The sequence below is a fragment of the Culex quinquefasciatus genome, chromosome 2 (genome assembly GCF_015732765.1).
Source record: "Culex quinquefasciatus strain JHB chromosome 2, VPISU_Cqui_1.0_pri_paternal, whole genome shotgun sequence".
NCBI classification, from domain to species: Eukaryota; Metazoa; Arthropoda; class Insecta; order Diptera; family Culicidae; genus Culex; species Culex quinquefasciatus.
In genome coordinates this window covers 82,732,231-82,760,153 of record NC_051862.1, presented here as the reverse complement: position 1 = coordinate 82,760,153, position 27,923 = coordinate 82,732,231, and the positions used below count along the sequence as shown (strand labels likewise).

General features: G+C 34.6%; 2 protein-coding genes across 12 annotated transcripts in view; both read right to left on the bottom strand.

Annotated features, from left to right (window-relative positions):
* Positions 1-27,923, bottom strand: part of LOC6033422 (cell wall protein RBR3) — a 623,466-nt gene that overhangs the window by 530,132 nt on the left and 65,411 nt on the right. For 8 of the 10 annotated variants that reach the window (XM_038250165.1, XM_038250167.1, XM_038250160.1 and 5 more), the window contains exon 1: positions 2,680-3,904. The exons of 1 other annotated variant lie outside the window; for it this stretch is intronic. The gene's annotated coding sequence lies outside the window, so the exon portion shown is untranslated. Of the gene's footprint in view, positions 1-2,679; positions 3,906-27,923 lie in introns of those variants that run through there. One more of the 10 variants, XM_038250159.1, reaches the window with a different exon arrangement.
* On the bottom strand, positions 19,904-25,652 carry LOC6033430 (odorant receptor 94a). Of its 2 annotated transcripts, none has more exons than XM_001843828.2 (5): positions 25,125-25,652; positions 24,971-25,070; positions 24,819-24,914; positions 20,268-20,420; positions 19,904-20,198 (listed from the first exon to the last, which is right to left on the bottom strand). In XM_001843828.2, the coding sequence occupies exons 1-5, from the start codon at positions 25,628-25,630 to the stop codon at positions 20,148-20,150; spliced, it is 906 nt and encodes a 301-aa protein (XP_001843880.2). In that variant the 5' UTR covers positions 25,631-25,652; the 3' UTR covers positions 19,904-20,147. The 2 variants fall into 2 exon arrangements, with proteins under 2 accessions (XP_001843880.2, XP_038106098.1); XM_038250170.1 differs by having other exon boundaries at positions 24,971-25,098; positions 25,159-25,652.

Sequence of the window (27,923 nt, the reverse complement as noted above, 5' to 3'; positions counted from 1 at the left end):
TAAAGGTTTCTAAAAAAAAAAAAAAAACAAAAATAAATAGAACTTCAATGGGTGACAGATTTATTTCAAGTTATTTATTTCATAAAAAAAACATAATGATATATTTTAATTCAAGTGACTCCTCGTTGAAAATTTCAACTAGGTTGAGAAGAAATTTTAAGGTCGCACTGGATTTGGTCGAATTTATAATGAGCAAAAACTTCATTTGCATGTAAATCGCCTGTTTTCTATACTTTGAGAACTGAAAGGATTGGATCTGAAGGAGAAATCATGTTTTACAAAAAATGAAAAGATACAGTTCAGATTATTTTTATCAGATCAACTATTTTGTACAAATTTGAATAAGTCCAATACAAATTTAACTTAAAGTTTTGTCTTCAAAGAGCTTTTTCAAAAAAAAAATCCAAAAAAAGTCAGGTGGCAAAAAACTTTTTTAAATTGAGATTTTCATCGAAAAAACTATACGATTATTTTTGCATTTTTTATCATTTGAGGCAATTTGAAGCTATTGGCAAATTTTGGTTTTTAGGAACACAGATCCTGAAAAGACTTCAAAAATATCAGAAGTATTTTTTTTAAAAGGTCCAATAAAACAAATTTCCAGTTTTTGCTTTGTTGGTGTTTTTGAAACCGTCTTGAGTCAAGGGTATTAAAAAACACCAAAAAAAAAACAAAACTGAAAATTTGGTTTATTGGACCTTTTCAAAAAAAAAAAAAAACTAATATTGTCTGATATGATGATCAAAAAAAAAAAAAACTCCTGATATTGTCTGATATGGTTGTTTGTTTGTAAAACAAGCTTGGATTTGGAAATTCCTCCAACCAAACAATTTGTAAGTGTAAAAATTGAAACTGTAAAACATATTTTTAAGACTGTTGAAATTGTAAATATAAGGGATTACACATTATATTAACTGTATTTGTATCCCTTTTTCCCCTTAAGCTTCTTAAAAATAAATGGGCCCAATAAAAAAATACTCATAAAAACTTTTCAGATAAAAACACACGTTTGAGCATTTATAAACATTATAGTCTAGAGAATAGAACAACATTTTTCATTAGGTTTATTAAACTTCTCTTGTTTAATATTTAATTCTGAGTTGAGCAAAACTTCAACCAAATCAATCTTAATATTAATTTTTTAACATTTTTTTAAAGTATAGAAATAATTTTCTAAATAAATCTAAAGGATGCAAATCCCCACAATTATTTTTTTTTAGATATTACTCAGGTTTAAATTGAATCTTATTTTGAAAGGGGTTTTCAATAAAAACTAAAACAAAAAAAAATAAAAAAAAATCCAAAACTAAAACAAATAGAGTTCAAATTAAATCTCCTGCCAAAAAATAAAGAACGGCTCATGATGGAAACAATCGCACAAAAACTCAAAGAAATTCATAAAAAAATGCATATTTTCAAGAAATGCTCATGATTGTAGAAACCTGAAAACTCATAAAAGTTCTCCTTTAAAAAATTAAGTTCAGCCTATTTTGGAAACAATACAGCTCAATTTGTATAACTAAAGCATTATTTTCGTTGTTTTGTGTTTCAAACAGTATGAAAATTTACAAACAATAAGCAATGATTTTTTTTTTAATTTGTCAGCTATCCTAGAAAAAAGTAGTCAAAAGTTATCAAAGAAATTCACAAATTTCAGAGGAAATTGAAAAACATTTTTATGTACCAATTATTCAGAGAAAAAACCAAATAAGTATTGAGGATTTTTACTAAACGTTAAAATAAACATTGAATTTCTATGGCATCCTCATCCCCCTGAATTAAACAAACATTTTTTTTTAAATTGGCCCGGAAAAAATAAAAACTGAATACAAAATGTTTAGAAAAAATATTATTGAACAGGAAAAATATATATATATTTTTTTATGAATGTAAATTTGTCATTTCTTGGTTTATGGAAATATTTGAAAAATATTTGACAGCAATATTAACAGTTTATTGAGATAATAAATAACAGTTTTTTTCATAATTCAGAATTATAGTATTATGATTAAAGATAAAATTCAAAAACTTGTTTAAAGAAAGCTAAAGCTCCTAAAATAAGATACAATTCAAAAACTTGTTTAAAGAAAGCTGAATCTCCTAAAATAAGTATTGATATTTTTTAACAAATCACAAAATCACCCTTGACACCCCTTTCAAACCGATTGCAAAACACTTCCTTTACACCGACTTCCAACTTCCGTCAACCGAAAAACCAACCTGATTTGCAAGAGCCCATAAAGCCCACAACCAACCACTTGAGGCCTTATCAGTTGCACACTACTCAAGTTACTCCTTTTTTGTACGAAAAAAAGAATAAAAAAAGCCACATTTTTGTGCAATACTTCACAGTGCACAAATACAAAAGTGCTGTAAAGATACGACAACTCTTTTCAAGGCAGAAGAAGAAGGTGGTGGTGGTGGTGCAGTGAAACGAGTCGACAACGTCGACGACGACGATGTTGAATAAACATCAGATAAAAGAGGCGATTCACTGGAAGAGGAAGGAGATTTGACAAAGTTGTCGAAGCAAAAGAGAGAAACTTTGCTTCGAGTGATGTTTTTTTTTCTTATTTTAGTGATGAAATTTTCATCAGGTGAAGTTTCGCGGGTGGAAAATCAGTGTGGACAAATCGCTCTAAAAAATAAATTTTCACAAACACAGTTGTGTGCACCTACGTTTGATTCTAAGCCGGGGGTTCCGCGGTGTCTGTTGTCAAGCTGCAAAAGCGCGTTGCTTTTTTTTTCTCTTCGACGATGACGATAATTTCTTCCTCTCCTTCGCCTTCAGATGTACCGCTGGTGTAACACACTCTCTGACTTCTTTGATTTTGCTTCGTACGCTGCACAACGGAGCTCCTCCTTCGTCACACTTTCTACCGACAGCTGTGGGGAGCTGAAGGGGGCCCTCTTTAAAATATTTACGATTTGCTCGGAAAATTGATTGGAATAATTTTTCACACACTGATTCTTTCGGCTCGGTGCCTCTTCGGTTTGCCTTTCTCCAAAAAATTTACGACGCGTTATCGAGGTGAAATATACTTTCGTTACTTTTTTTTAGTGATGATGAATTTTCATGAGAATTTTTCCTCACTCACTTCGTGCCTCTTGATTTTCGAACCACTCACTTATTCTTCTTCTTCGATTTCTTCCTCTTTCCCTTTTTAAGCGATATCACCTTCGAAACGCTGATTGGAGAGAATCCACCGCCTGGTCACCTTCGAACTTTCTCCGGCGAGTTTCGCTAGCGATGCACAACGCGCGGCGACCTTCGGCACGGCACACTTGGATTTCGCGATAAGCGGCTATTGTTCTCGCGCGAGCGTCAAAGCTGTCGTCGGTCCAGCGGCACGAAGAACGGAACGACAAAAAGGAAAAGCGATTTTGGGGATTAGTCGGGCGGAGCACAACCGAAGTTTGACGTTTGTTCGACTAAGCGGCAGCAACGCGCTTCTTTTTTTCCGGGGGGGTAATTTCGGCGAAAAACTTTTTTTTTTTTTTTGTCTAATTTGTTTCCGCGGAGGATAGTTTTTTTTACTGAGGAGGTCGCACGCACACACAGTTCTTCCCGGACACTCTTGACGGACTCTTCCGGATGGACACTTGGCGCTTTTCCCGACGACTCCTCTTTTTTTGTTGTTCCGCGGTTCGGCGATTTGCTTCCCGGCTCTTAATGTTTACCGACTTTTGGTTGTTCTTGTATTAACGCGGTAAGAGAGTGGGATTATATATTTTTTGCACGATATAATATTTTTTATATGCGGTAGTATATATAATTCACCCGGATTTACATTAATAAGCAATAAGCGGCAAATATTGTTTGCGGGGATGCGAAACAGCGCGACCTTTCTTAAACGTTGTCGCTCGTAGACTGACTCGAACGGCAAACTCTAAATTTATAACTGAGCGCAAGCGAACGAAGCCCGATTCGGTCTACCTTCGATATCTAATATCGTACGTACACGAAGTGCGCTCGCACGATACACACGCAAGCAAAGCGCTCACGAATTTATCGCTCTCGCGAGCGCGCGTGCTCTCCCGAAGCTCCCGAACTCACCCAGCTCTCCCTGTGTGAGTGAGTGTGTGTGCATTTTATGGTTAATCGCGGCACGAGCGCGAGCTCGCTCGCACGCTCGGTATAATAAAATTTATCCATAAAAAATCGGCAGTCGCGGCGAACATGTGAAACTTGACGAAAATTTCGAGAGAAAACGCCGAAAATCGTGTGTGAGAGAGATGCGCTCTCTCTCCCAGCTCTCTCGCTCGAGCGAAATTTTATGTTTGTGATCCACACAATGAAACCACGTGTGCGTAAAGAGGGTTGCTATAAAAATAATACATGCAACGGAAGAGATGGGCTCGAGTCCCGTGCTGTGAGTGTGTTGTTTCGATGGATTAAGGTTGCTATAAAAAGGGGTGGAAGGGGGAAGTAAATTTGGAGTTGGATAGGGGAGAGAGAGAGCCACTGCTGTGTGGATCGCGTTTTTATATGGCCGCGAGAGTTGATTGGGAAAAAATGTGGAACGTGTTTTCCTGCTGTTCCTGATGATATAGTGGAGAGATAAACATCATTTTTTCTGAGTCATACGATGTAGTGTCAATCAAAGTAAGCCTGAAGCTTGGAGAAATGGGAAATGCAAGAGAATTTATGTAAAATTTACAGAATATGCAGCAAGGTTTTAATTTTCTTAAGTTTTTCTTGCGACCTTATATAACTATTATTGTTGTTTATTCATGTTATGGTGACGAATAACCAAATTTTGGTTAAAGTCACCTGAATTCAATAAACATTAACATAACATTTTGATTTAATTTGATCTGCTGTTTATTCGACCGTATCAGAAAATTTTTTTCGGTCTGTTTGGGGAATCAAAACACTTTTATCTTGCTTACCTTTTCAAAAGGTCCTAGGTACAAAGGAATCCCATGGCGCACTGATGGTTTTGAAAAAAATAATGTGTTCGACCTGCGTTTGTCGCTCTCATTTCGATTCCTTGAGAAAAGTCCACCGAAAAATTTAGAGGCTAAAATAACAATGCTGAAAGTTTCAAGTTTCATTGAAAAAACTTGTACAATTGATTGAACATTTTTTTAAATATATTCTAAAACTTTTATTTTTGTATTTAAAATCAAATAGGGCACTTTTAGACATTTTGCTTGCTTTGCATTTTGGGATCACAGTTTTGTTTTCATTAATTATTTGAAATTTTGCAGTAGTAGTAGTAACATAGCTGTAAAAATGTATAAAACATTTTGTGTTACTCTGCACTGCATAATTTTGAAAAAAAGGGATTTGAAATTTGAAATTTTAATTTTTTTAACAGGTCATATTTTGTGTGCGGATTTTCTCGTATACTATACGGATTTGTATGTAATTTGATGATGACAATCGTTTTTCAATTGAATGGTTTTTTTTTCATATGACAAAAGTTTAGATAATTAGAAATTTTGATTTAACTGTCAGTTTGATGATAAAAGTTAATTTGGATAAATTTCCAGATTTGCTTGTGAAATTCAAAGTTAACCAATGTCCTCGTGATTTTTCGTATTTTTTGTAAAAGAAAACTTGCCATTCCGTAAATTTTTGAAAGTTTTACAACAACAAAAAAAAAAAATGGAAGAATAGAATGGAACACAAAACAAATTCAGCAAGTCATTGTTTTTTCAAGAATACAGAGCAACTCTCTACGAAATCGGCCGATTTCGACCATTTTTATTTTTTGTATTTTTTTATTTGGCTCAAACTTTGTGGAGGCCTTCCCTATGACGAAATAAGCTGTTTTGTGTCATTGGTTCACCCATACAAGTCTCCATACAATTTTGGCAGCTGTCCATACAAAAATGGAATGTAAATATTCAAACAACTGTAACTTTTGAGTGAATTTTGTGATCAATTTGGTGTCTTGGGCAAAGTTGTAGGTATTGTTGAGGACTTTTGAGAAAAAAATAGGTTCACGGAAATTTTTTTTTGCAGATTTTTTAATCAACTTTTTTTTCACTAAAACTCAATTTCCCAAAATACGTATTTTTTGATTTTCGTGATTTTTTGATATGTTTTAGGGGACAAAAATCTGCAACTTTTGAGCAATAGAGAAACATGGTCAAAAAATTTGCCGCCGAGTTATGAATTTTTTAAAAAAATAATGATTTTTGGAAAAAATCGAAGTTTCATGCAAAAACAAGTTTGACATAATTTTTTAATGCAAAATTGAATTTTCAATCGAAAAGTACTCTACAATTTTTTTGATAATGGGCTCCGTTTTCAAGATAAAGCCACCAAAAGTTTGATTTTAGCGAATTTTTGCAGTTTTTCAATTTTAAAAAATAGTGACCATGAGTGACCATTTCTAAAAATATTTTTTAGAATAGTTCAGAAAATTTGCTATAAAATTGTCTAAGAGACATTGAAGATTGGACCTCGGGTTGCTGAGATACAGCGGCTTGAAGAAAAAGAAACAGAAAAAATTGAAGTTTTCTTAATCTCACCAAAATAACCCACCATTTTCTAATGACGATATCTCAGCAAATAATGGTCCGATTTTCAATTTTAACACATGAAAATTCGTGAAATTTTCCGATCTTTTCGAAAAAAATATTTTGAATTTTTTTAATTCAAGACTAGCATTTTAAATGGGCGTAATATTCAATGTTTGGCCCTTTTAAAATGTAAGTCTTGATTTTCAAATTTTCAAATTGTGTCAAACTTGTTTTTTGCATGAAACTTCGATTTTTTCCAAATATCACTGTTTTTTCAAAGATTCATAACTCGGTGGCAGATTTTTTGACCATGTTTCTCTATAGCTCAAAAGTTGCAGATTTTTGTCCCCTAAAACAGATCAAAAAATCTCGAATATCAAAAAATACGTATTTTGGGAAATTGAGTTTAAGTGAAAAAAAGTTGATTAAAAAATCTGCAATTTTTTTTTACCGTGTACCAATTTTTTTCTCAAAAGTCCTCAACAATTGATTGATTGTCAATTGATCAGAAAATTCACTCAAAAGTTTCAGCTGTTTGAATATTTACATACCATTTTTGTAAGGACAGCTGCCAAAATTGTATGGAGACTTGTATGGGTGAACCAATGACACAAAATAGCTTATTTGGTCATAGGGAGGCCCCCGCAAAGTTTGAGCCAAATCAAAAAATAAAAATAAAATCCATTTCCGGTTTTGGTAGAGAATTGCTCACATGTCATAGAGCACGCTGATAGCAAAGTGAAATTTGTAAACTTTATTTTTATTTTTTTAATGTCTCATTTAAATATTTTAGCTCAACCTTGAAGCAAATGTAACAAAGATTTGATCTCCTCTACAAACTCAAAATGAAAATTATCACCTCCTTTTGCTAATGCCACAAAAAAAAACCACCAATCCTCTGTCATCGTTGCAGTCACGTGCAATTTTCTGAAAAAAAGAAGGCCACACTGCCTTTCGCCAAATTTTTATCTATTGTCGCCTTGATCCCCTATCTGATTTTTCCTTTTTCTCGCCGATAATCCGCTCATAAACATGCTAAATTCCAGTGATAACCAAGCCAAATTTCGGTAGTTTTCCCCCTCGTTCCTTCACCCCCTCTCGTGAACGTGCGCTTCCTGTGCGGAGCCAAAATTGATACATGCTTGTTTCTTTACCACCCTCGCCCGTGACTTCCGCCCGATATTTTTCCCAGAACCAAGTTTGGGCTGGAGTTGGTGGGTGGGTGGCTGGTAGAATCCATGGATAGGAGTCAGCCTCAACTAAAATTTAAATTAGAAAGTGAAAAGCGGCGGAGAGTCGGCTTGTGAAAGTCGCTCGAAATTTCACACACACCCAGATACGTAGACAAGCATTACACGTACTGAGAGATGGCACACATTCGGCGCAGAAATTTCCCTTCCGAAATTACAAACACGATGTGCTACCAACAACGACTTGGAACGGATATTCAAGCGGCTTGGCGACGGTAGGGGAAGGTGGTCAATTTTCGGTAAAAAAGTGTCTACTATTTAGAAAACATTCAAGGACAAAAGAAGATTATTAAGGATGTTTATATGGTAAAATTGTAACAGGATCTCAAATTTGGTTAAAACTTCAACTACAAATTCAGATCCTCTGAGCAAAAATGTAAATTCAAAAAAGTATTTTTAAAAGCTAACTTCTTGAGAAGTTTTTTTTTCTGGGGCAATGGACACAATGTTTAAGAAAAGCTATTTAAAAAATATGACAAATTAGATTATGTGGTAAATAAGATTCATCTATTTTATTTTAATACAAAAAGATTCCGAAAACAAAAGACAACTCTATTTGAATTTTATGAATTTATATAGTAATTTTGTTGTCGATTGCAATGAAATGTCCTGTTATAATCAACTTTGAAAAAAAAAAAAAAATATCACCAAAACAGTCGTTGCAAATATGTTTATAGTTTGTGTACCTCACTACAACTTAACTTGTTTTCTAAATACAAATTACAAAACCAAATAAGCTTGGATAAAAATGTGTTTTTTATTTGAGATGCTGTGCATAAAGTTTTTAATATTCTACAAAGAAATAAAAATTATTTCAAATAAACTTGAAAAATAAAATAATGTATGCGAATACATACTGAAAGTTAACAATTTATTGTTCTAAAAATTTCAAAATTGTTCATTCGAAAATAAAAAAAAAGTTTTGAAAAAATATATTTAGGTTTTTGATTTGGTAAAAAATCATAATTTCAAAATTACTGATTTGATAAAGAATTGTAAACTATATTATAGCCAAATTCATCACACAACTTAAAAATAAAATAAAATATTTATGGCAATGATGTTATTTAAATCATATTTCTTTAAAAAAAAAAAATAAAGTTCAATTGAATGGAAAATGTAGTTAAACTGATAGACAACAAATCAAGTTTTATTCATTATGGTTTAATATCTCGAAATGTTTTTGCCTTCCTCACCTTACTGAGAGGCTATAAAATCACTCGAAAAACGAAATTCTTAATTTGACCTAACCTTAATTTGATTGTAAAAATGGTGGTTTTTGTAAGAAACTCAGTCATGTTATACATTTTTAGAAAGGTATTTGAAAGACCTTTCCAACGAGTTCAAAAGATTGAAGATCTGACAACCCTATCAAAAGTTATGCGCACTTAAGTGTTATTTATGCATTTTTTAGAGGCCGGATCTCATATATTTCGATGAAAACGTTGTCCGGATCTATCATGCGCCCTGTCGTTGGATAGTTGATCAAAAGACCTTTCCAACGAGTTCAAAAGATTGAAGATCTGACAACCCTATCGAAAGTTATGCGCACTTGAGTGTTATTCATTAAGTTTTTAGTTTCTTTGAGATTTCAGCCTTCTGTTCAAGGTAGCAAACGATAAAATTGTCGTTATCGTTATTTCGATAATTCTATTGGCGAATAATGGAAGGCAACTCATTTTCAAAAACATTCTAAATTCGATTATATTCAACCACTTCATGTTGAATTTTCAATGCATTCACTAAGGACATATTTTTTGAAAATGTTTTAAGTTTTAAAGTATTAAAAAAAAACGAAAACATTTCACAAAACATCGTATTTCTTTAATAGTACATAAAAAAATATAATTTGCAATGTGGGTATCAACTGAAGCTACATTTTGTAAGATTTTTCACTTATTTATAGTATGTTTAAAAAAAAATAGAAATAAAGATATTTTGTATGTTTTTTGCCTTTCTTACTAAAGAAAGGTATAGTGTTTGCTTTTGGCTCCGACGCCAAATCAAGCTTCGTTCCCAAATCATTTCTCGAGAAATATTCATTCGAAAAATCTGCAAAAAATCATGGACGATCGATTCTCGTCGCCTCGTCGCCTCGTTGCCAAGTTGAGCTTTACATGCAGACGCGAGCAATGCTGGCGCGTGATGCTGGCGCGTATAGAGTTTTGATACTAGATTACCCCCTTTTAGTACAAGTTGCTTTATCGATTGCTCGTTCATCACACATCGCCTATCATTATTTTCTATGCTAAGCTTCAGTTAACGCAAACTAGACGCAAGCAGTTATCTTTTCTGAAGCCTCATGCTCATTCTTTTGCCTTTCTTTTTTTGTTTTGCTCATTCTCTGATCGAACTCTGAGCGAACGAATTTCTGGGAAGCGTTCAAGCTTCCCATGTGCCAGTGACAACGCACATCGCGGGTTTGGTTTCTAGCTTCGGTACTAGCCTTTTTGTGTATTAGTATTTTTGTTCATCGTACCAGCGCATTACGGTGGTTTATTCGGTACGTTTGCGTTTGTCGTAGTGAAGTCCCACCGAGCGCTCAGTCGTTGTATGCTTCCCAATCCCAAAAACGCCTAAATGCTTGCTTATTGAAAGCTCTCAATTTTGCCTAACGCCTAAATGACAGTTTAGTGAATTACAGTAGGCGTTTCAAAGCTTTCAAGAACATTTATGCGGCTTTACCGTTACATCGTTGTTTACAACACGGCAAATTCTCGGGTGTTGAAACACTTTCTGCCAGTCATTTTGTAACCACTTTAACGCATTGGAGCAAGACGGAATTATTTTGTTTTCTCGTTAATTTTTAATATTTTGAAAAGTGCAAAAAAACACTCAGAGAATACGAACAATTTAGCGATATGCAGAAAACATTACGAACATCGCAAATTGTGAGCTAATTCTCTGTCTCAAAAACAATGTGTTCTGATTTAAAAAATCGAAAAGCTTGTGTGCGAGCACAGTTTACAACCGGCCATGGCAAATGGGGCAAAAACCAGCGCTTTTCAGTTATACGAAAAAATATGGTTGAGTTTCGAATTGTATTATGAATGGACCATTCTTTATATTGCTATTTCTTTGAAAAAAAATAAAAAAAAATCAACTGCCGCTAACTTCCTTTTGTAAGAAAGGCTCTATCTCACCCCAGGTGGGATTAAATCGGGTTTTTTCATTTTATTAGAGTATTTTTTTTGAAATACTAAAATTTTCACAAAATTTCGTATTTTTCAAAAATACTAAAATTTAGAGTTTTTTTGTGGAATATTCTAAAATTTTCACAAAATACAAAACACCGCATGCAAAGATTATCATATTATTGTTTTTTATATTACTCATTTGCAACACTGGTCATGGGAAAAAAATAATTTGCTTTTACCATTCAGAATGACCATGTTCGTCATCTTGAAGTGGTAGACAATTATACAATTGATCCCTCTCCCCTACAAATCCTCCGCCAATCCATGTTCCACCTCGTCTCCTGCCGTTATCATATGTTTTCATCACGCTGCCGGGGCATGTCTTTATTAGAGCCGTTCCTAAGCCGTTCGGTTGCTCCAATTTCTTAACCCCGAACTTGCCACAACCTCCTACGGCGCGGCGGCTCAACACCTTCCGGACTCTGTGTACCAACCCCTTTTGCATGGCAACATCAACTAAAGTGAAAAGAAAGAAAATAAAAAAAAAACTAGAAAATGTCGCCAACTTTCGTGGAAGAAGCTTGGTCGGAGGAGATGTTGCTGCTGATTCTACGGCATGAAATGGCCGAGATTTGAATTTTTCAGCATCCCAACATTGCCCGAATCCGAGACACATCTGCATACATCTCAATAAACTGGTTGGCTTTATTCATGTCGGAACGTGGTGCACGGAGGGAAAAAAGTTGGTACACGTTGCAGACTCCTGACTGTGAGGTTAGGTTTAATTTGCCTCGGATGCCAAAGTGGGTTGATCGGTGGTAAAAGTTAGTGCTGAATGATTTTAAAAATTTAAATTATTATTTCAGGTAACTTTTTTAGTAAAATCTAAAATATTCCATTTTCCAGAGACCTGCTCATTAGGCTTTTCCAATCAACGGAACTGTCGTCGAAATCTTATCATCTGAGGGAAGAACTCTCGTCTCAACGCCGCTGCTGCGTTTCTTCAATATCCAAGGTGCGTACGAGCGGCAAAGAACATCGCCATTGATGACCTGCTACTCTTCACCACCGGGCTTAGACTCCTTCTCCTTCTCCTCAGCTGCTGCTGCTGCGACTGAAAAACGGCATCGTCGATTGTGTCCTTGAACGAACCCACGAAGAGCCGACGACGCCCGGAAGAAACCGGGAACCGAAAAGCGATTTATCCATTGCAAACAGAGAAAATTGGAAAAACGGCAGCAGCCAGGCCAGGCCAGCAACCAAGACCAAGCCCCGATGAGTAACCGACCGCCTGGCAGGCGAAGAAAGAGAAAGCATTTCTCCGCGGTGGTGCAAAATTCCGTACTCGCCGGTCGTCGTGAAAAGCGTGGAGAAAGGAGATTTGTAGAGGGAAAGAAACCGTAACGTTGGGTATTTGGGACCGTTTCTCAAGGATTGCGAGATTTGGCAAAAAGTTTTTGTAAGACAAGAAAGACAAGAAAGACAAGAAACAAGAAACAACTCTTGACACTCTTAGAAAAGTGTAAGAAACTAGAATCAAATCTATGTGGGTAATTCTCTACCAACTCACACGAAATCGGGAAAAGTTGCCCCGACCCCTCTTCGATTTTCGTGAAACTTTGTCCTAAGGGGTAACTTTTGTCCCTGATCACGAAACCGAGGTCCGTTTTTTGATATCTCGTGACGGAGCGGCGGTACGACCCCTTCCATTTTTGAACATGCGAAAAAAGAGGTGTTTTTCAACAATTTGCAGCCTGAAACGGTGATGAGATAGAAATTTGGTGTCAAAGGGACTTTTATGTAAAATTAGACGCCCAATTCGATGGCGTACTCAGAATTCTGAATAAACGTATTTTTCATCGAAAAAAACACTAAAAAAGTTTTAAAAATTCTCCCATTTTCCGTTACTCGACTGTAAAAAATTTTAGAACATGTCATTTTATGGGAAATTTAATGTACTTTTCGAATCTACATTGTCCCAGAAGGGTCATTTTTTCATTTAGAACAAAATTTTTCATTTTAAAATTTCGTGTTTTTTCTAACTTTGCAGGGTTATTTTTTAGAGTGTAACAATTTTCTACAAAGTTGTAGAGCAGACAATTACAAAAATTTTGATATATAGACATAAAGGGTTTGCTTATAAACATCACGACTTATCTCGATTTTACGAAAAAAAGTTTTGAAAAAGTTACTTTTTGCGTTTCTCTTTGTTTCGTCGTCCGTGTCTGTCGCGGGTGACCATGAATGGCCATGATCGATGACGACCAACTTTTTCAAAACTTTTTTTCGTAAAATCGCGATAACTCGTGATGTTTATAAGCAAACCCTTATGTCTATATATCAAAATTTTGTAATTGTCTGCTCTACAACTTTGTAGAACATTGTTACACTCTAAAAATAACCCTGCAAAGTTAGAAAACACGAAATTTTAAAATGAAAATTTTGTTCTAAATGAAAAATGACCCTTCTGGGACAATGTAGATTCGAAAAGTACATTAAATTTCCCATAAAATGACATGTTCCAAAATTTTTACAGTCGAGTAACGGAAAATGGGAGAATTTTTAAAACTTTTTAGTGTTTTTTCGATGAAAATACGTTTATTCGGAATTCTGAGTACGCCATCAAATCGGGCGTCTAATTTTACACAAAAGTCCCTTTGACACCAAATTTCTATCTCATCACCGTTTCAGGCTGCAAATTATTGAAAAACACCTCTTTTTCACATGTTCAAAATGGAAGGGGTCGTACCGCCCTCCGTCACGAGATATCAAAAAACGGACCTCGGATTCGTGATCAGGGACAAAAGTTACCCCTTAGGACAAAGTTTCACGCAAATCGAAGAGGGGTCGGGGCAACTGCTGTGTGAGTTGGCGGAGAATTACCCATGTCTCAAACTAACACCTTTCTACGGTACCAAAGATAGTAGATCTTCTCCCGAGAAGTCATTATCAGTTCGACGTCGTCGTGCTATCTTGTCGCACCCGCCATTTTGACGTTCCGAGAAAAACGTGTTTTAATGTTTGACCTTGAATATTCAAAAACGAAAGCACGCAATGTAAACAATAACAAACACGTTTTGTTTGGCTCACCATTCTGTGCATTGTCCCAAAGTTTGGTTGAAGTTGGTTGCTGGAGTCCCGAGTTATAATTACAAATGTTTACGGTAGTCTAGCTTGTACGTGCGACAAACGCATCCTGACTTTCCTGGCCTGAAATCCCTTTGGCCTTTTGTCGCACTTACATCAATTTTCATGGAGTGACAAGATAGCACGACAAGATTGAAACTACTTTCATATGTAAAGTGACAAAAATGCACGGAGTTTTTTCGGTTTTTGTTGAATATCTCAGGATTGAAAACGAATTTTGGGGATCTGTGAAGGTCAAAAGGTGAGGCATTGTAAGCTGCACAAAATGGCGTTCTTAACTCAATTTGGCCCAAAATGCACGTACGACAAGTTAGCACGATGGCGACGAGTTGTTGTTGGTAGATGTCCTCTCCCTCTCCCCTCCCCTCCTCCTCCAACCTGTCACCATGAAAGGGAAGGGCAAACGGCCTGGGGCAAGGATCAGCAACGCCAGCATCGGCAGCGGAAGAAGAAGTGATGGCAGAGAGATGTTTTCGAATCGTCACAAAGCCACACAAACACACACACACACTAACAAAGGAATGAGTGAAGAGAGAGAGAGAGAGACCGAGTGCGCGCGTGATGATGAGTTATGAGCTTGATTACAGAAAAAGGTGGGAGAAACGGGAAGAGAGAGAGAGAGTGTGAGCCGACATCAACGCTGAAGAGCTCCGGATTTGCGCGGAAATGAGAACTAATGTTGGATTTTAGCATATTTCATTAGCCGGCCGGGGATTTAGAACGGCAACTTTGCAATCCATTGGAAAATGTGAATTAATTGGAGGTGGATTAGGTTTGTGATTGGGCGGAAATGAGCGGAAATCGCCGGTGGACTTTGATGGGAATAATATTTTGGGACAGGATTATAAGTGGAAATGAAAGTTTTTTTTAAGAAAAAAAATGCTTCGGACAACGATTATTTTTAGCATTTTTGATTTGAATGTCTCTTGAAGATCCTTAAATTTAACAATAATACTAGATTTTTATGGTTTTCAAAATCGGATTTATATTTAATTATTTTGAGTTATTTTGGTCTTCTTTCAGTAGTTGTATCTCGACAACTGTTGGTGCAATCTTCAATGTATTTGAAGTAAATTAGTAGGTAATTTTCTGATCTCTTTGAAAGAAATTTTCAGAGATAACCAAACTTTTTCATGACTTTTACAGGTAAAATATGTCAATAAAACATCAAACAGCGTTGTAAAGGTGAGATATTTCTCTACAAATTTGCAAAGAAAATATATTTTAAAGATCGATCCACCTATAAGGCCAGATTTATTAAAAATCAATACCAAAAATTTAAAACCTTAAAATTCTGAAAAACGCGATTTTCACCGATAGAATATTTTCAAATAAATAGATTCTGATTCAGGACCGTAAAACACAACTTATTACATGAGCAATTCTTTACGAAATCGGTCTTTTTTCTTAAATTTTATTTTTTGTATTTTTAATCCGACTGAAACTTTTTTGGTGCCTTCGGTATGCCCAAAGAAGCCATTTTGCATCATTAGTTTGTCCATATAATTTTCCATACAAATTTGACAGCTGTCCATACATAAATGATGTATGAAAATTAAAAAATCTGTATCTTTTGAAGGATTTTTTGATCGATTTGATGTCTTCGGCAAAGTTGTTGGTATGGATATGGACTACACTGAAAAAAAATTATGCACGGTAAAAAAATTTTGGTGATTTTTTATTTAACTTTTTATCACTAAAACTTGATTTGCAAAAAAACACTATTTTTAATTTTTTGATATGTTTTAGAGGACATCAAATGCCAACTTTTCAGAAATTTCCAGGTTGTGCAAAAAATCTTTGAGCGAGTTATGAATTTTTGAATCAATAATATGTTTTTCAAAAAATCGAAAAATGGGTCGCAAATGTTTTTCAACTTAATTATTCGTTGTAAAATCAAATTTGCAATCAAAAAGTACTTCAGTAAAATTTTGATAAAATGCACCGTTTTCAAGTTAAATCCATTTTTAGGTGACTTTTTTGAAAATAGTCGCAACTTTTAATTTTTTTTAAATTAGTGCACATGTTTGCGAACTTTTGAAAAAAATATTTTTGAAAAGCTGAGAAAACTCTCTATATTTTGCACTTTTGAACTTTGTTGATACGACCCTTAGTTGCTGAGATATTGCCATGCAAGTGTTTAAAAACAGGAAAATTGATGTTTTCTAAGTCCCACCCAAACAACACACCATTTTCTAATGTCGATATCTCAGCAACTAATAGTCCGATTTACAATGTTAAAATATTAAACACTCGTGAAATTTTCCGATCTTTTCGAAAACAATATTTTAAAATTTTTTAAATCAAGACTAACATTTCAAAGGAACCAACAATTCAATATTACGCCCTTTTAAAATGTTAGTCTAGGTTTAAAAATTTTGAAAATATTTTTTTTGAAAAGTTCGGAAAATTTCACGAATGTTTCATACTTTAACATTGAAAAACCATTAGTTGCTTAGATATCGACATTAGAAAATGGTGTGTTGTTTGGGTAGGACTGAGAAAACATCAATTTTCCTGTTTTTAAGCCTTTGCATGGCAATATCTCAGCAACTAAGGGTCGTATCAACAAAATTCAAAAATGCAAAATATATAGAATTTTCTCAGCTTTTCAAAAATATTTTTTCAAAAGTTCGCAAACATGTGCACTAATTTTAAAAAAATGAAAAACTGCGACTATTTTCAAAAAAGTCACCTAAAATTGGTGCACTTTATCAAAATTATACTACAGTAGTTTATGCAACAAGATGCAAAAAGAGGATTTTTTCAACACGAGTCGTACATTTATCCAACGAGGTTCACTGAGTTGGATAAATACGAAGAGTGCTGAAAAAATCTAGTTTTGGAACGACAAAACTACAACAACATTTACAACATTTTTTGCAATTCCAAAAAACACACACTGAGTGAAATTTTATTTCAAATTTTCATTTTTTTGTCAATAAATCGTTTAAATCAAAAAAATGTTGAAAAGTGTTACTTTTCAAAACAAGTGCTGAAAAGTTCAACTTTTCAGCACCCATTTGAGTGCTGAAAAGTAGAACTTTTCAGCATTTATTTTGAAAAGTGTTGCTATTCGATTCTGTTATTTTTGGTACAGAAAAGTAGGCTATTTCGTCGTTCAAGAATGACAGGAAAAGTAAGTAGTTTCACGACGGAATTGCAAAAAAGTGATTTTGATTGCAAATTTGATTTTACATCGAATAATGATGTTGAAAAATTTTTGCGACCTATTTTTCGATTTTTTGAAAAAAATCAGTATTGATTCAAAAATTCATAAATCGCTCAAAGATTTTTTGCACAACCTGGAAATTTCTGAAAAGTTGGCATTTGAGTCCTCTAAAACATATCAAAAAATAAAAAAAATAAAAATAGTTTTTTTTTGCAAATCAAGTTTTAGTGACAAAAAGTTAAATAAAAAATCACCAAAATTATTTTTACCGTGCATCATTTTTTTTCAGTGTAGTCCATATCCATACCTACAACTTTGCCGAAGACATCAAATCGATCAAAAAATTCCTTCAAAAGATACAGATTTTTGAATTTTCATACATCATTTTTGTATGGCTAGCTGCCAAATTTGTATGGAAAATTATATGGACAAACTAATGATGCAAAATGGCTTCTTTGGGCATACCGAAGGCACCAAAAAAGTTTCAGTCGGATTAAAAAATACAAAAAAAAAAACGAATGACAGAAATCTGAGAGAATTGCTCACATATAAATCTCCGAAGAGGTATGTCATTTTTAAGCTTAGTAATTTTTCACGCTTGAAATTTGCCAATTTCACGGGGTCCTCAATTTCAATACATCAAATTTCAAGCAAATTTCACGTAACGTGAAAAAAAGTTAAAATAACTCTGCAAATCCTAAGTTTAAATCACAGAAACTACTTTTTATGCTTCATTCTATATTATTCTTCGATAGACTAAAAAAAAACTTCTCTAAATTTGAACGTGACACAAAAAAATCTCCTAATTCGCAAAAAGTTTTCACCTTGTTTATGGGTGAACGTATGCGTTTTCTCATTTGCTGGACTCCTTTTTTAAATATTCGACTAGTAAAGCTTTCGCTGATTTGCCTCTGTCTTATTATTTGACATTTTACTTAATTTCATATCAAAGCAAGATTATACAATTATGTACAGCCAAAATGAGAAAAATTATTTGAATTTTCTGTGACAGTTATCCCATTTAAAATAATTTCACAGGTTTCCATGTTCATCGAAAACTAAATTTTAAATTAATAGGCAAAAATAATATAAGTTGTAAAGAAATCGAAATATTTAATTTCTTCTTTGGTCATAGGTTTTCGTACAAAGATCCATTCAATGAAAGGAACAAAAGAATGCTCTTTTTGAGATAATTACTCTGCTGACCCGTTGTATTTTTTTGAGTGTTGTTGCTGTTACTATGGAATTGCATTTTCATTTTAAGAGATTAAGAATTTGATCTAATAAAAAAATATTTGTATACCAGTGAATTATTTTGATTCGATATTTTTCTCGAATTAATCTGTAAATATTTTTAACGAAGTTAGCTTTTTCAAATGATTTGGTGGAGGATCTTTTATTTTAACCATATTAAAATAAATGTTCATCCAAAAACTATTTCCTGCAATTGCAATGGTCCAAGATCCATACAACAATGTTTTAGGGGTTGTCAGCCGACAAGGCCGATGCCGTTATTTTTTGAGGTAGAGGAGAGGAAGTAATAACAATATAAATTACAAAAATTAAAATATTCAGCTAGAATTTTAACATTTTAATGGAAAAGGCATGGAAAAACGGTCAGCGATGGAAGAATCATCATCATGATCTCTTTTTTCTTTCTTTTTTCGATCGTTTTCTTTTGCATCCTCTGTCTTGAATAAATTTCAGTAAATTTCATACTTCCAGGAAAACCTCAGGATTTTTTGTTGAAAAATTTTAGTTTACCAAATTTTCACTGTTATAAAAAATATTTAAAAAAAATAAAAAATATTAAAGAGAATTCCCATTATTGTTACAACTATTCATTCAATCAAACAATCGATGCCCAGACAAATTTATCTCCACCAGGTTTCACTTAACGTTCCTCCACGTATTCGAGTGTCTTTCGTTAAGATTTACCTTCAAAAAGAGACAACAATTTCACGACAGTTTTTTTTTCACCAAACCGCTGCATTTTTTTTGTTCCTTTCCTGCAAACAAAGTCCCATAAACAACCGATTTCACCAAACCCTCAACCCAACGCAGTACGGCAAATGGAAAGTAAATTTTCTCCGGAATGTTCAATTATTCGGAGGACCCTGAACCTCTCCGGACCTGCTGCAACAACAACGTGAAACCAACCGGCAGCAGCAGCATACCTTCAAGCAGTGAATTGAAATGCTTTTGGGATTTGCTGGAAGGGTTTTGGTTAACTTGGGAATTTAAGATTTCCCAACTGCAGCAAACGTGCTTGAAGGGGGTTTTTGTGCTGCACCAAGTTGATTTCTTTCAATCGATTTGAAAATTTTGATTGCTTTCCGTTTTTTTGAAATGTTGGTTTACTCATTTACTCTCGATTTCTTACGATCTGAGCGATTAAATCACGCAATAAATAAATGCAAAACAAAAAAAAGCACTCAAGAAAGTAAGTCAGACGTAATCTAATACCGGTTCCATCGACATGGGGCTGGAGGACACGTCTACGATCGAAACGGCCACCCAGTTTCTGGTTTCCTGTAAACAGAGGTAGGTTTTTGCTAGATGGCATAATAGCTGCTAAGTTGCATTGCTAATCACTCCGATGGGGTACGATCATGTTTACGGAATTTGCATACGCGATGCAATTTGAGACGAGGGGTGGACTTTACTTGTTGAAGCATCACATGTTGGGGAGTTTCAAATAGTAAATATTGACAAATTCATTGAAATTGCTCAGAATTGGTAACTTTTATTAACTTTTTAGTAATTGGGTTTTTTGCACGTTGCCCTCCTATAACAAACAATAATTATGTCTACCTGCACAGTTAAAATAATCCTCAACGACTCTTGGTTTTTACAAAAGAAAACAATTTTTAGTTGATAATCTAAAGACATAAAAAGATTTGAATTGAATTAAAATTTAACAACTGTTTTTCAAATATTGAACTAACAACTGGAAACTATCAATTAATTAATGTTTTGAATCATCGCCAAGTACGAATAAATCTTCTTGTAGATCTGAAAAAACACAAAAAGTCGACAATTCAAACTTCAAAGCATTAATTCGATCAGGCGTCGCTAACAAACCTCCAAAAAGCTGTCCAAATCGATCGGGGCAAATCCGTCCGAAAGGGTGACCGGGTTTTGAGCAAACTGCAGCAACGTTCCTAACGCTTTCTGGGCCGGAAAAGGCAGCTCGTTCCAGGGTGTGTTGTAGACTTCGCGAATTAGCTCATCGTTCTGCATTTTGAAATAATAGTGGAAATAATGGTTACTTAAAAATAACTTTGAAACATGATAACAACTGGTGTACCATACTTGGCGTTATCTTACCTTGTCTTAGAAACTTTACTTCAAAAGAAGCGATAGTTTCTTTAATAAGTATTATTTGTTTGCTTAAAACAATACTTCACATAAATCCTTAAAAAATACTTTTAGTCAACTGTCTCAAGAATGTTCCCATATCGCAACAATATTTCAAATAAAAAACAAACTATTTTTGGCTAACTTTAAATTTGATATTTTTTCTATGAAGTGTACAGCAAATCCAGCATTGAAGGGGTTACATACATGTAAATCGGTTAAAAATGTAAAGTGTTATGTTTTTTCTTTGTTAAAAAAAAGTTTTTGATTGTTGTATTTGTTTGAAAACTGAATTAAAAAATTAAGCTTCGTCATACACAATTTGGTCTAGATATCATGGCATCCGTAAATCAACTGAGTGTAACGCTCACAAAGTTTGACAGTTTGCTTTGCGCAGTTCTATTTTTTCTTCAATGATTATATAATTTGTTTTATCTTTCTATAAAAGTTTATTTTTAAAACACCACATCACATGGGCAAAATATTGTTCTTGATTAAATTGTTTTCAATTTTTCCAATAGTTCCAATAGCCATTTAAAATATAAAAATAATAACAAATTGAGTAACGGAAATTTAGAAATTTTTGGAACAAGTTGTTGATTTCTTTGGGACGCGCCTGCTGCCTTGCTTGGATGTGGTAGCCATTTCTCAGGCTCCCTCTTCTCTTCTTCTTCTTAAAAATTGTTGAGAATTTATAAAAGTTTTAATATTCAGATCACATATCATGGCCAAAATAAAATTGTCTAAATTGGCTAAAATCTGTAGGTAAATTTGGCCATATTTACACAGTTAAAAAAAAACATGGTAATATTGCATCTGGGAACAAGAACATTTTTCATGTCACAAAAAAATTTTAATTTTACCTCAGAAAATGTGTAATTTTTCTACTTTAATATTAACTATCACTTTTTAGTCTAAATTAAAGTAAAATTACATCAACCAAGGGGTAAAATTACATCAACCTTCCAAATTTATAAAAAAATAACTGTGTAACTGAATAAAAAATATTAAACTAGATTTGGGAAAGTTGGTCAGAGTTTTCCAATATCATCATCAGGGTAACATTGCGTCAGGGGGTGAGATTGGGTCATAAAAAAATATTGAAATTTGTATGACCTAATCTCACCCGCCAGACCCAATGTCACTCCTGATGACGGTAGTTTAAGTTAAAATTCAGCAAAAATAAAAATAAAAATTAATATGCTTATAATTGCTGATTGCTTTTTAAAACTTGGAATATCACAAAAATAACGTGATTGAATGATTTAATGTTTTCCTCTTTGGCATTCTCTTATAAGATGTTATTATGCTTTCTTCTCATTACCGATGGGCATGATTTACTAATTACTTTTAAGTAATTGGAAAGTGAACTAAAATGGAATGTCTACATTTTTGCTGATTCTGAAATACATTAAATTTCCGATGGAATGACTGTTTTCGCCATTTTTAAAAGGTTGATTACACAGAAAAAATAATGATAATATTCATCTGGAAATGATGACACATTTTGTGTCAAAAAATGTGTAATATTTATTCAGAAACTGGTGAATTTTTTACACATTGTTTAGGTAATATTACTCAAAAATTGGTAATATTCAACCAACACAATTTTCAACATCCCAAAATTCATTTTTTGCCGTTCACACAGAAAAAAATTTGAATTTTGAAATGTTGAAAATTTGGTATTACCTCTTTTTGAGTAATATTACCTAAAAATTGAATAAAAATGTGAATCTGACGAATATTCACCAGAAACTGATAAAAATTCATAATTTTCTGATGACTTAATTTTACACAAAATCTGTCATCATTTCCTGATGAATATTACCATCTTTTTTTCTGTGTAACAAGCTACGACTGCAGTGGAGGTTTCAACTCACTGCCGAGCTACCGTGGCCGTGAGGTTACGGTTTTCGCATTGTAAGCGAAAGGTGATGGGTTCGATTTCAGTCTGGCTCGGCAGTCAGATCCCTTCAAAGATTAAATCGGTTCACCGGGAATATTGACCGGTACACAGAAAAAAATGAAGGTATTATTCATCACAAAATGTTGACAGATGTTGTGTCATAAAAAAATGTGTAATCTTACATCAGAAAATTGTGAATTTTTATCAGTTTCTGGTGAATATTTTTCAGGTTCACATTTTTATTCATTTTTTAGGTCGTTGCAAATAGATTTTGAAGTTTATGTCCCTCGGCTCTGACCAAAATCGAGTGGGGAGGGGAAAAGGGGCAAAGAAATAAAAAAATATAAAAATTGAAATTACAAGCCTAGGTTTCAACATTTGGATGAAAAACGTGTTTTAAAATGCTTTTTACAGGCGTACAGTTGCTTTCCAATCATTAGTTTGAAAATATCGAGGTTTTGACGGGTTTTTTTCTCCCCACAAAAATATTTTTTTGTAGGACTGTACATTGGTATTTCATGAAAATTTAAAATGTTTTTAAGGAATTCAAACATACAAAATATGATTATAAACGCGGGAAAATGCATTTTACTGGTTTTCAGTTGATTAAACTTTAATTTTCTTTAAAATATTGAAGTTTTTCGAAAAAAAAAAATTTCTGGCCCCTGATTTTTCAGGCCACTTTTGAAGGGGGGGGAGGGGGCGACATAGGGGAGGGTGGGGCAAGACGACCATATGGGGCAAGAGGAACAATCGCTCGTACGGCCGTAATTTTTACAATATTGATTATTTCCAGTATGAGGAATTGTTGCTAGCATTGCAATCAACTGATTCTACTAACACATAACTACCAAACCGACGTAAACGCCACGGGACATAAGATTTAATGAAGTTTTTATCAAAACCTTTGTTTTCTTAAAATATTTAGAAAGTACAAAATAAGGCTTAGGGTTCGTTTTAAGGCTCATTTTATCAAACTGATATTTTTCCTAGATCTGTAGTGTCCCTACTAATGATTTCCACCTATTATAAAGTATAATTTAACTTTTGGTTATTTTTGTTGAGAGCTTTTAAAAAATCTTGTTCAGGTGGGGCAAGTGTACCATATGGATTTTTAGTATGGAAAAAATACGACGCGCTGCATCAACATATTTTATTGAGAAATAAATACATAACAGTATTTAAAAACAGATAAACAATTGTAAAAAAATTGTCCGTGCAAAATACAGTGATATTATGAAAATTTCCTTTTTTTTCATTAAAGCAATAATTTTTTTTCGTGAAAACGATCTAATTTTTAGCAAAATATTATTATTTGATCTAAAAATGAAAGAAACGTTTCAAATACATTCTAATCTGATGTATCCAAGTGATAACAGTTATATTGTTAGCAAATTAACATGTTGTTTCATGCATTGTTCCTCTTGTCCCACTAGTTGAGTAGAACGTACGGAAAATCAAAATTTTAAAAATCAATTTTTTACATTACAAAACTGGATTTTTTTAAAACTCATTCTATCAAAGTCTTAGTCAAGACCTGGAATAAGATGATTATTAAAGAATCCGACAGATTTTTAACGTTTTTGATGGGTTTTAACGAGCATTTCCTTAGCGTGTTACACTTGCCCCACTTTCCCCTAAACTTTGAAAAATATTTGCAACGACCTTAGGTAATATTCTTCAAAAAGAGGTAATACCAAATTTTCAACATTCCAAAATTCAACTTTTTTTTTGCTGTGTAGGGAAGGGTTTCGAATAACGGCGTGTTGGATTTCCAATCCAGAGGCCGTGAGTTCGATTCTCGTAACGGGATGAGTGTATTTTTGTTATTGTTATCAACCTTATTATTATTATACTTTGACTGAATCCCAAAGAGAGAGGAATTTTGAATTTTGGAATGACTCAAATTTTAAATCCAATCTTTCAATAAAAAGAAATCATTGCAATTAGTTTAAAATAACACCAATATTTTTGAATAAATTCCCTATTTTCATAAATGATCTGCTTATTTTAGATTATTTCTCATATTCGTAAAATCCTTCTGATGTGCGTGTTGTACAAGGTGAAGCCAGTGAACATAATAATTCGTTAAAAAGTGTCAAGTGTCAAACAAGAAGAGTTATCTTATTGTGAACGTGATTGACTAAACTTTTTCCCAAAACATCGCAGCTGGGATGGCGGAAATGAGGTGTACCGTGTGAAATTCAAACCAAATTTGAGCACAACATCTACCTAGGTGAATCCGGTACCTACCCTTTTATGGACAAGCTAGTGAAGCTACAAACCATTCTCAGTTTAGGTGGTAACAACTTTGGTTACCAAGATTTTGAATACTGGTATGACAGAAAGCAAACTTAAACCAACCTTACCTTACTAGAAAGAAGTGAACCCATAAAGCATGGGATAATAAGTTGAAAAGTACAGACAACTGCTATCAATATGCCAGGTATCCAAATTTCATCACTCTGCAAGCAAAAATCGATAATTTAAAGAGTGTTTAAGAGAATTTGAACACTCTTACGGTTAGAATAACGAACAACGACGTTACTGTTTCAGCAATTAGGCATCCATTATTGATGAAGAAACCAGCCTGCATAAGTGATTCCATCTTCGTGAGATACCTGCAGATTGATTTGTGTTGAACTTGTTCTTTAAACAAATCAAAGGCATAGTACTTTCTATGTTCGCAATGATTTTCAATCAGTTCACTTAAGAGTTCGTTTAATTCAGGTTCAGCCAAGGCATCCTCATATTTGTCCGTGTTAGCAGCTCCTCCTAATTTCCTCAAATAGATGACCATAACATCCAGCTGTCCGACGGCATTTATCATCAGATTGAAGAAGCACATATCGGCGGCCAGCAGTCCGGTGACGGCTTCGAACACTTGCAGAATGTGAAACGCCAGATTCAGCAGATATCCGATCCACGTGGCGCGATCCAGTCCCGGGAGGTAGAATCCAAACGGCAGCTCGAATCGACCGTAATACAAAGAAATGACGATCGAAATGAAGATCGTAAAGGCTCCCATCGATGCGTAGCATGGTCCAATCAGTTTTACAGAAGCGGTACACAGGGAGGCCGTATTAACCAGAGAGTGGTGTATTTCGGGCATTCTTTTTGTATTTTCAAATCGTTTCAGATTGTACTGGAGGAGCTCATAGATGGTGTCATGAGAGTACATGTAGGCTTTAACGAATCCCTTAAAGTGCAATCGATCAACTCGATCAACTAGTAACGCAGCAGAATATAAACTCCACCCGTTGTCCCCAAAGGACGGTCAAGCTCCAGAAACTAACCGCCATGAACACGCAAATATTCACCATCAAAAACACAAACCGCGCATTCCAACGGGTGAAATTTGGCTCGAAACGTTCGCACCCGCAAACCCAGATGTATTGCGTAACCGAGTGGCAAGCCTTTTCGAACAGCTTCTTCGCACTGCTAAACTCGGACTCTAGGCCGTTGCGCCAGCAGAGAAAACGTCTTCTTAGGAACTCCATCACTCAAGAACTGACCCCTCGTCGAGACACCTTTTTCAGAGTAGAACTCTTATGGTGTGAGAACTTCACCATTGGCACTATATAGTAATTAAGTTTTTGAATAAATAATAGCATTTTATTACTTGGGATATAATAACTCAATTCACTGAGCCCTTGGAATTTTCCACAATGATTTTACTATAAAATAGTCAATTATGCAAGGATTTACATGTATGAAAACCCAAAAAAAAATCGGAAAATTATTTCATTTGTCTGATTATTAGTCACTTCTTTTACTAATAAAAGTATGATCAGGGTGCTTCAAGATTTAAGTGAGCAACCAATGCATTTGAAACCAACTAAACTAAAATAAAGTAGGACAGACGAAATATTTATCATTCTGTCCAAGCTTTCACGCACATACGAGATCTATAATGTAACCTTCCCTTGGTACTAATAACAAATGTGAGGGTACTAAGGTACCTAACCCCAAAAATAGCCAAAAAATGATGTACACACTAGTTATCACACTTTCCAAAAATCGAACAGTGCTCAAACTAAAAAAAAAACAAACTATCCACTTTAGTCTCAAGGCTTGAAACGGGAGAGCGCCCAAACCAAAGCAGGCTTGCTTTGGTGTGTTGTTTGTACTTATACGAGGAGGAGACGACTCACACGCCTGGAATGACTTAGCGGCCTAACAAGAATTAAGGCTGGGATCGACGTTTTACTTCCCCATTCGATGGAAGGCTGGAGCAGATGGGAATCGAACTCATGATCATCCACTTACAAAGCGGACAGCGTAATCATTCGCATACGCCTACTGCCACCGGGAATCTGCTGCAATCGAAAAAAATTGGAGACCCTCCGACAAATTTCAATCAATCAAGATGATCTGAATTGCATTCGACAGGTATTTTCCTATACTCTGACCCCAAATATAAATGTCAGGGCCTGGTTACCTACCAGTCCCGGAAATCCGGGACATCCAAAAAGTTCATTTTTTACTATTTTTCACGTTGTCGTGCTATTTTGTTGCACGTGCATTCTGGGACAAAGTAAGTGCGAGAGGCAATTCTGTGCAGCTCTCAATGCCTCACCATTTGACCTTTACAGATCACTAAAATTCGATTTCAATCCTGAGGTATTCAATAAAAAACGAAATGCTCCGTGCATTGTTGTCACTTTTCATATGAAAGAAGTTTTAATCATGCCATGCTATTTTGAAACACCCTAAAAATTGATATAAGTGCGACAATTGGCCAAAGGGATTAGAGGTCAGAACGCGTTTGACACACGTTCAAGCCCGACTACCGTAAACAATGTTATCATAACTCGCGCCAACCAAATTCAATCAAATATCAGGGCATTGCACAGATCGATATAAAACTTCATGAAATTGTGAGATGACAATCTACAGTCATTGTCCCGCTCGTGTGGATCAATCGGACCGCGCACTGGACTCACAATCCAGAGGTCGACGGTTCGAATACCGCGGCGGGCGCTCTAAAATTCTTTGTGTAAATATGGGTATTCGGCGCCGTCGCTCCGTGCCATACTTTCATACACTTAGGAGCCCAGGGTGGCAAAGTCCTTGTAGATAAACAGGAAGACACCAGTGGTTGGTACTAGCAATGGTGGCCGGCAGCTATAAAGTCAACTTCGTTTCGTTTTATCTACAGTCATTCCACATATTCGGAACACCCACATATTCGGAACACTTTTGAGATGATTTGTCAATAATATGCCAATGCAGCTTTTCTTTCAACCCTACTATTTTCAGGACCTTCATTTGACATTTTTTTGCTATTTCACTAGTAACAATAGTACTTTTTGGACAAAACAAAATCTCATTTCTAGACTCTTTTATTCAAAGCAGCAAAACACTGCCTCCAAATCGCCTGTTCCATAATTGTGGGATGTTATTGTGCCTCCAGCAATTGTGGAACACCTGAATTTAACTGATATTTTCACAAAAAAGGTTATAAAACCATG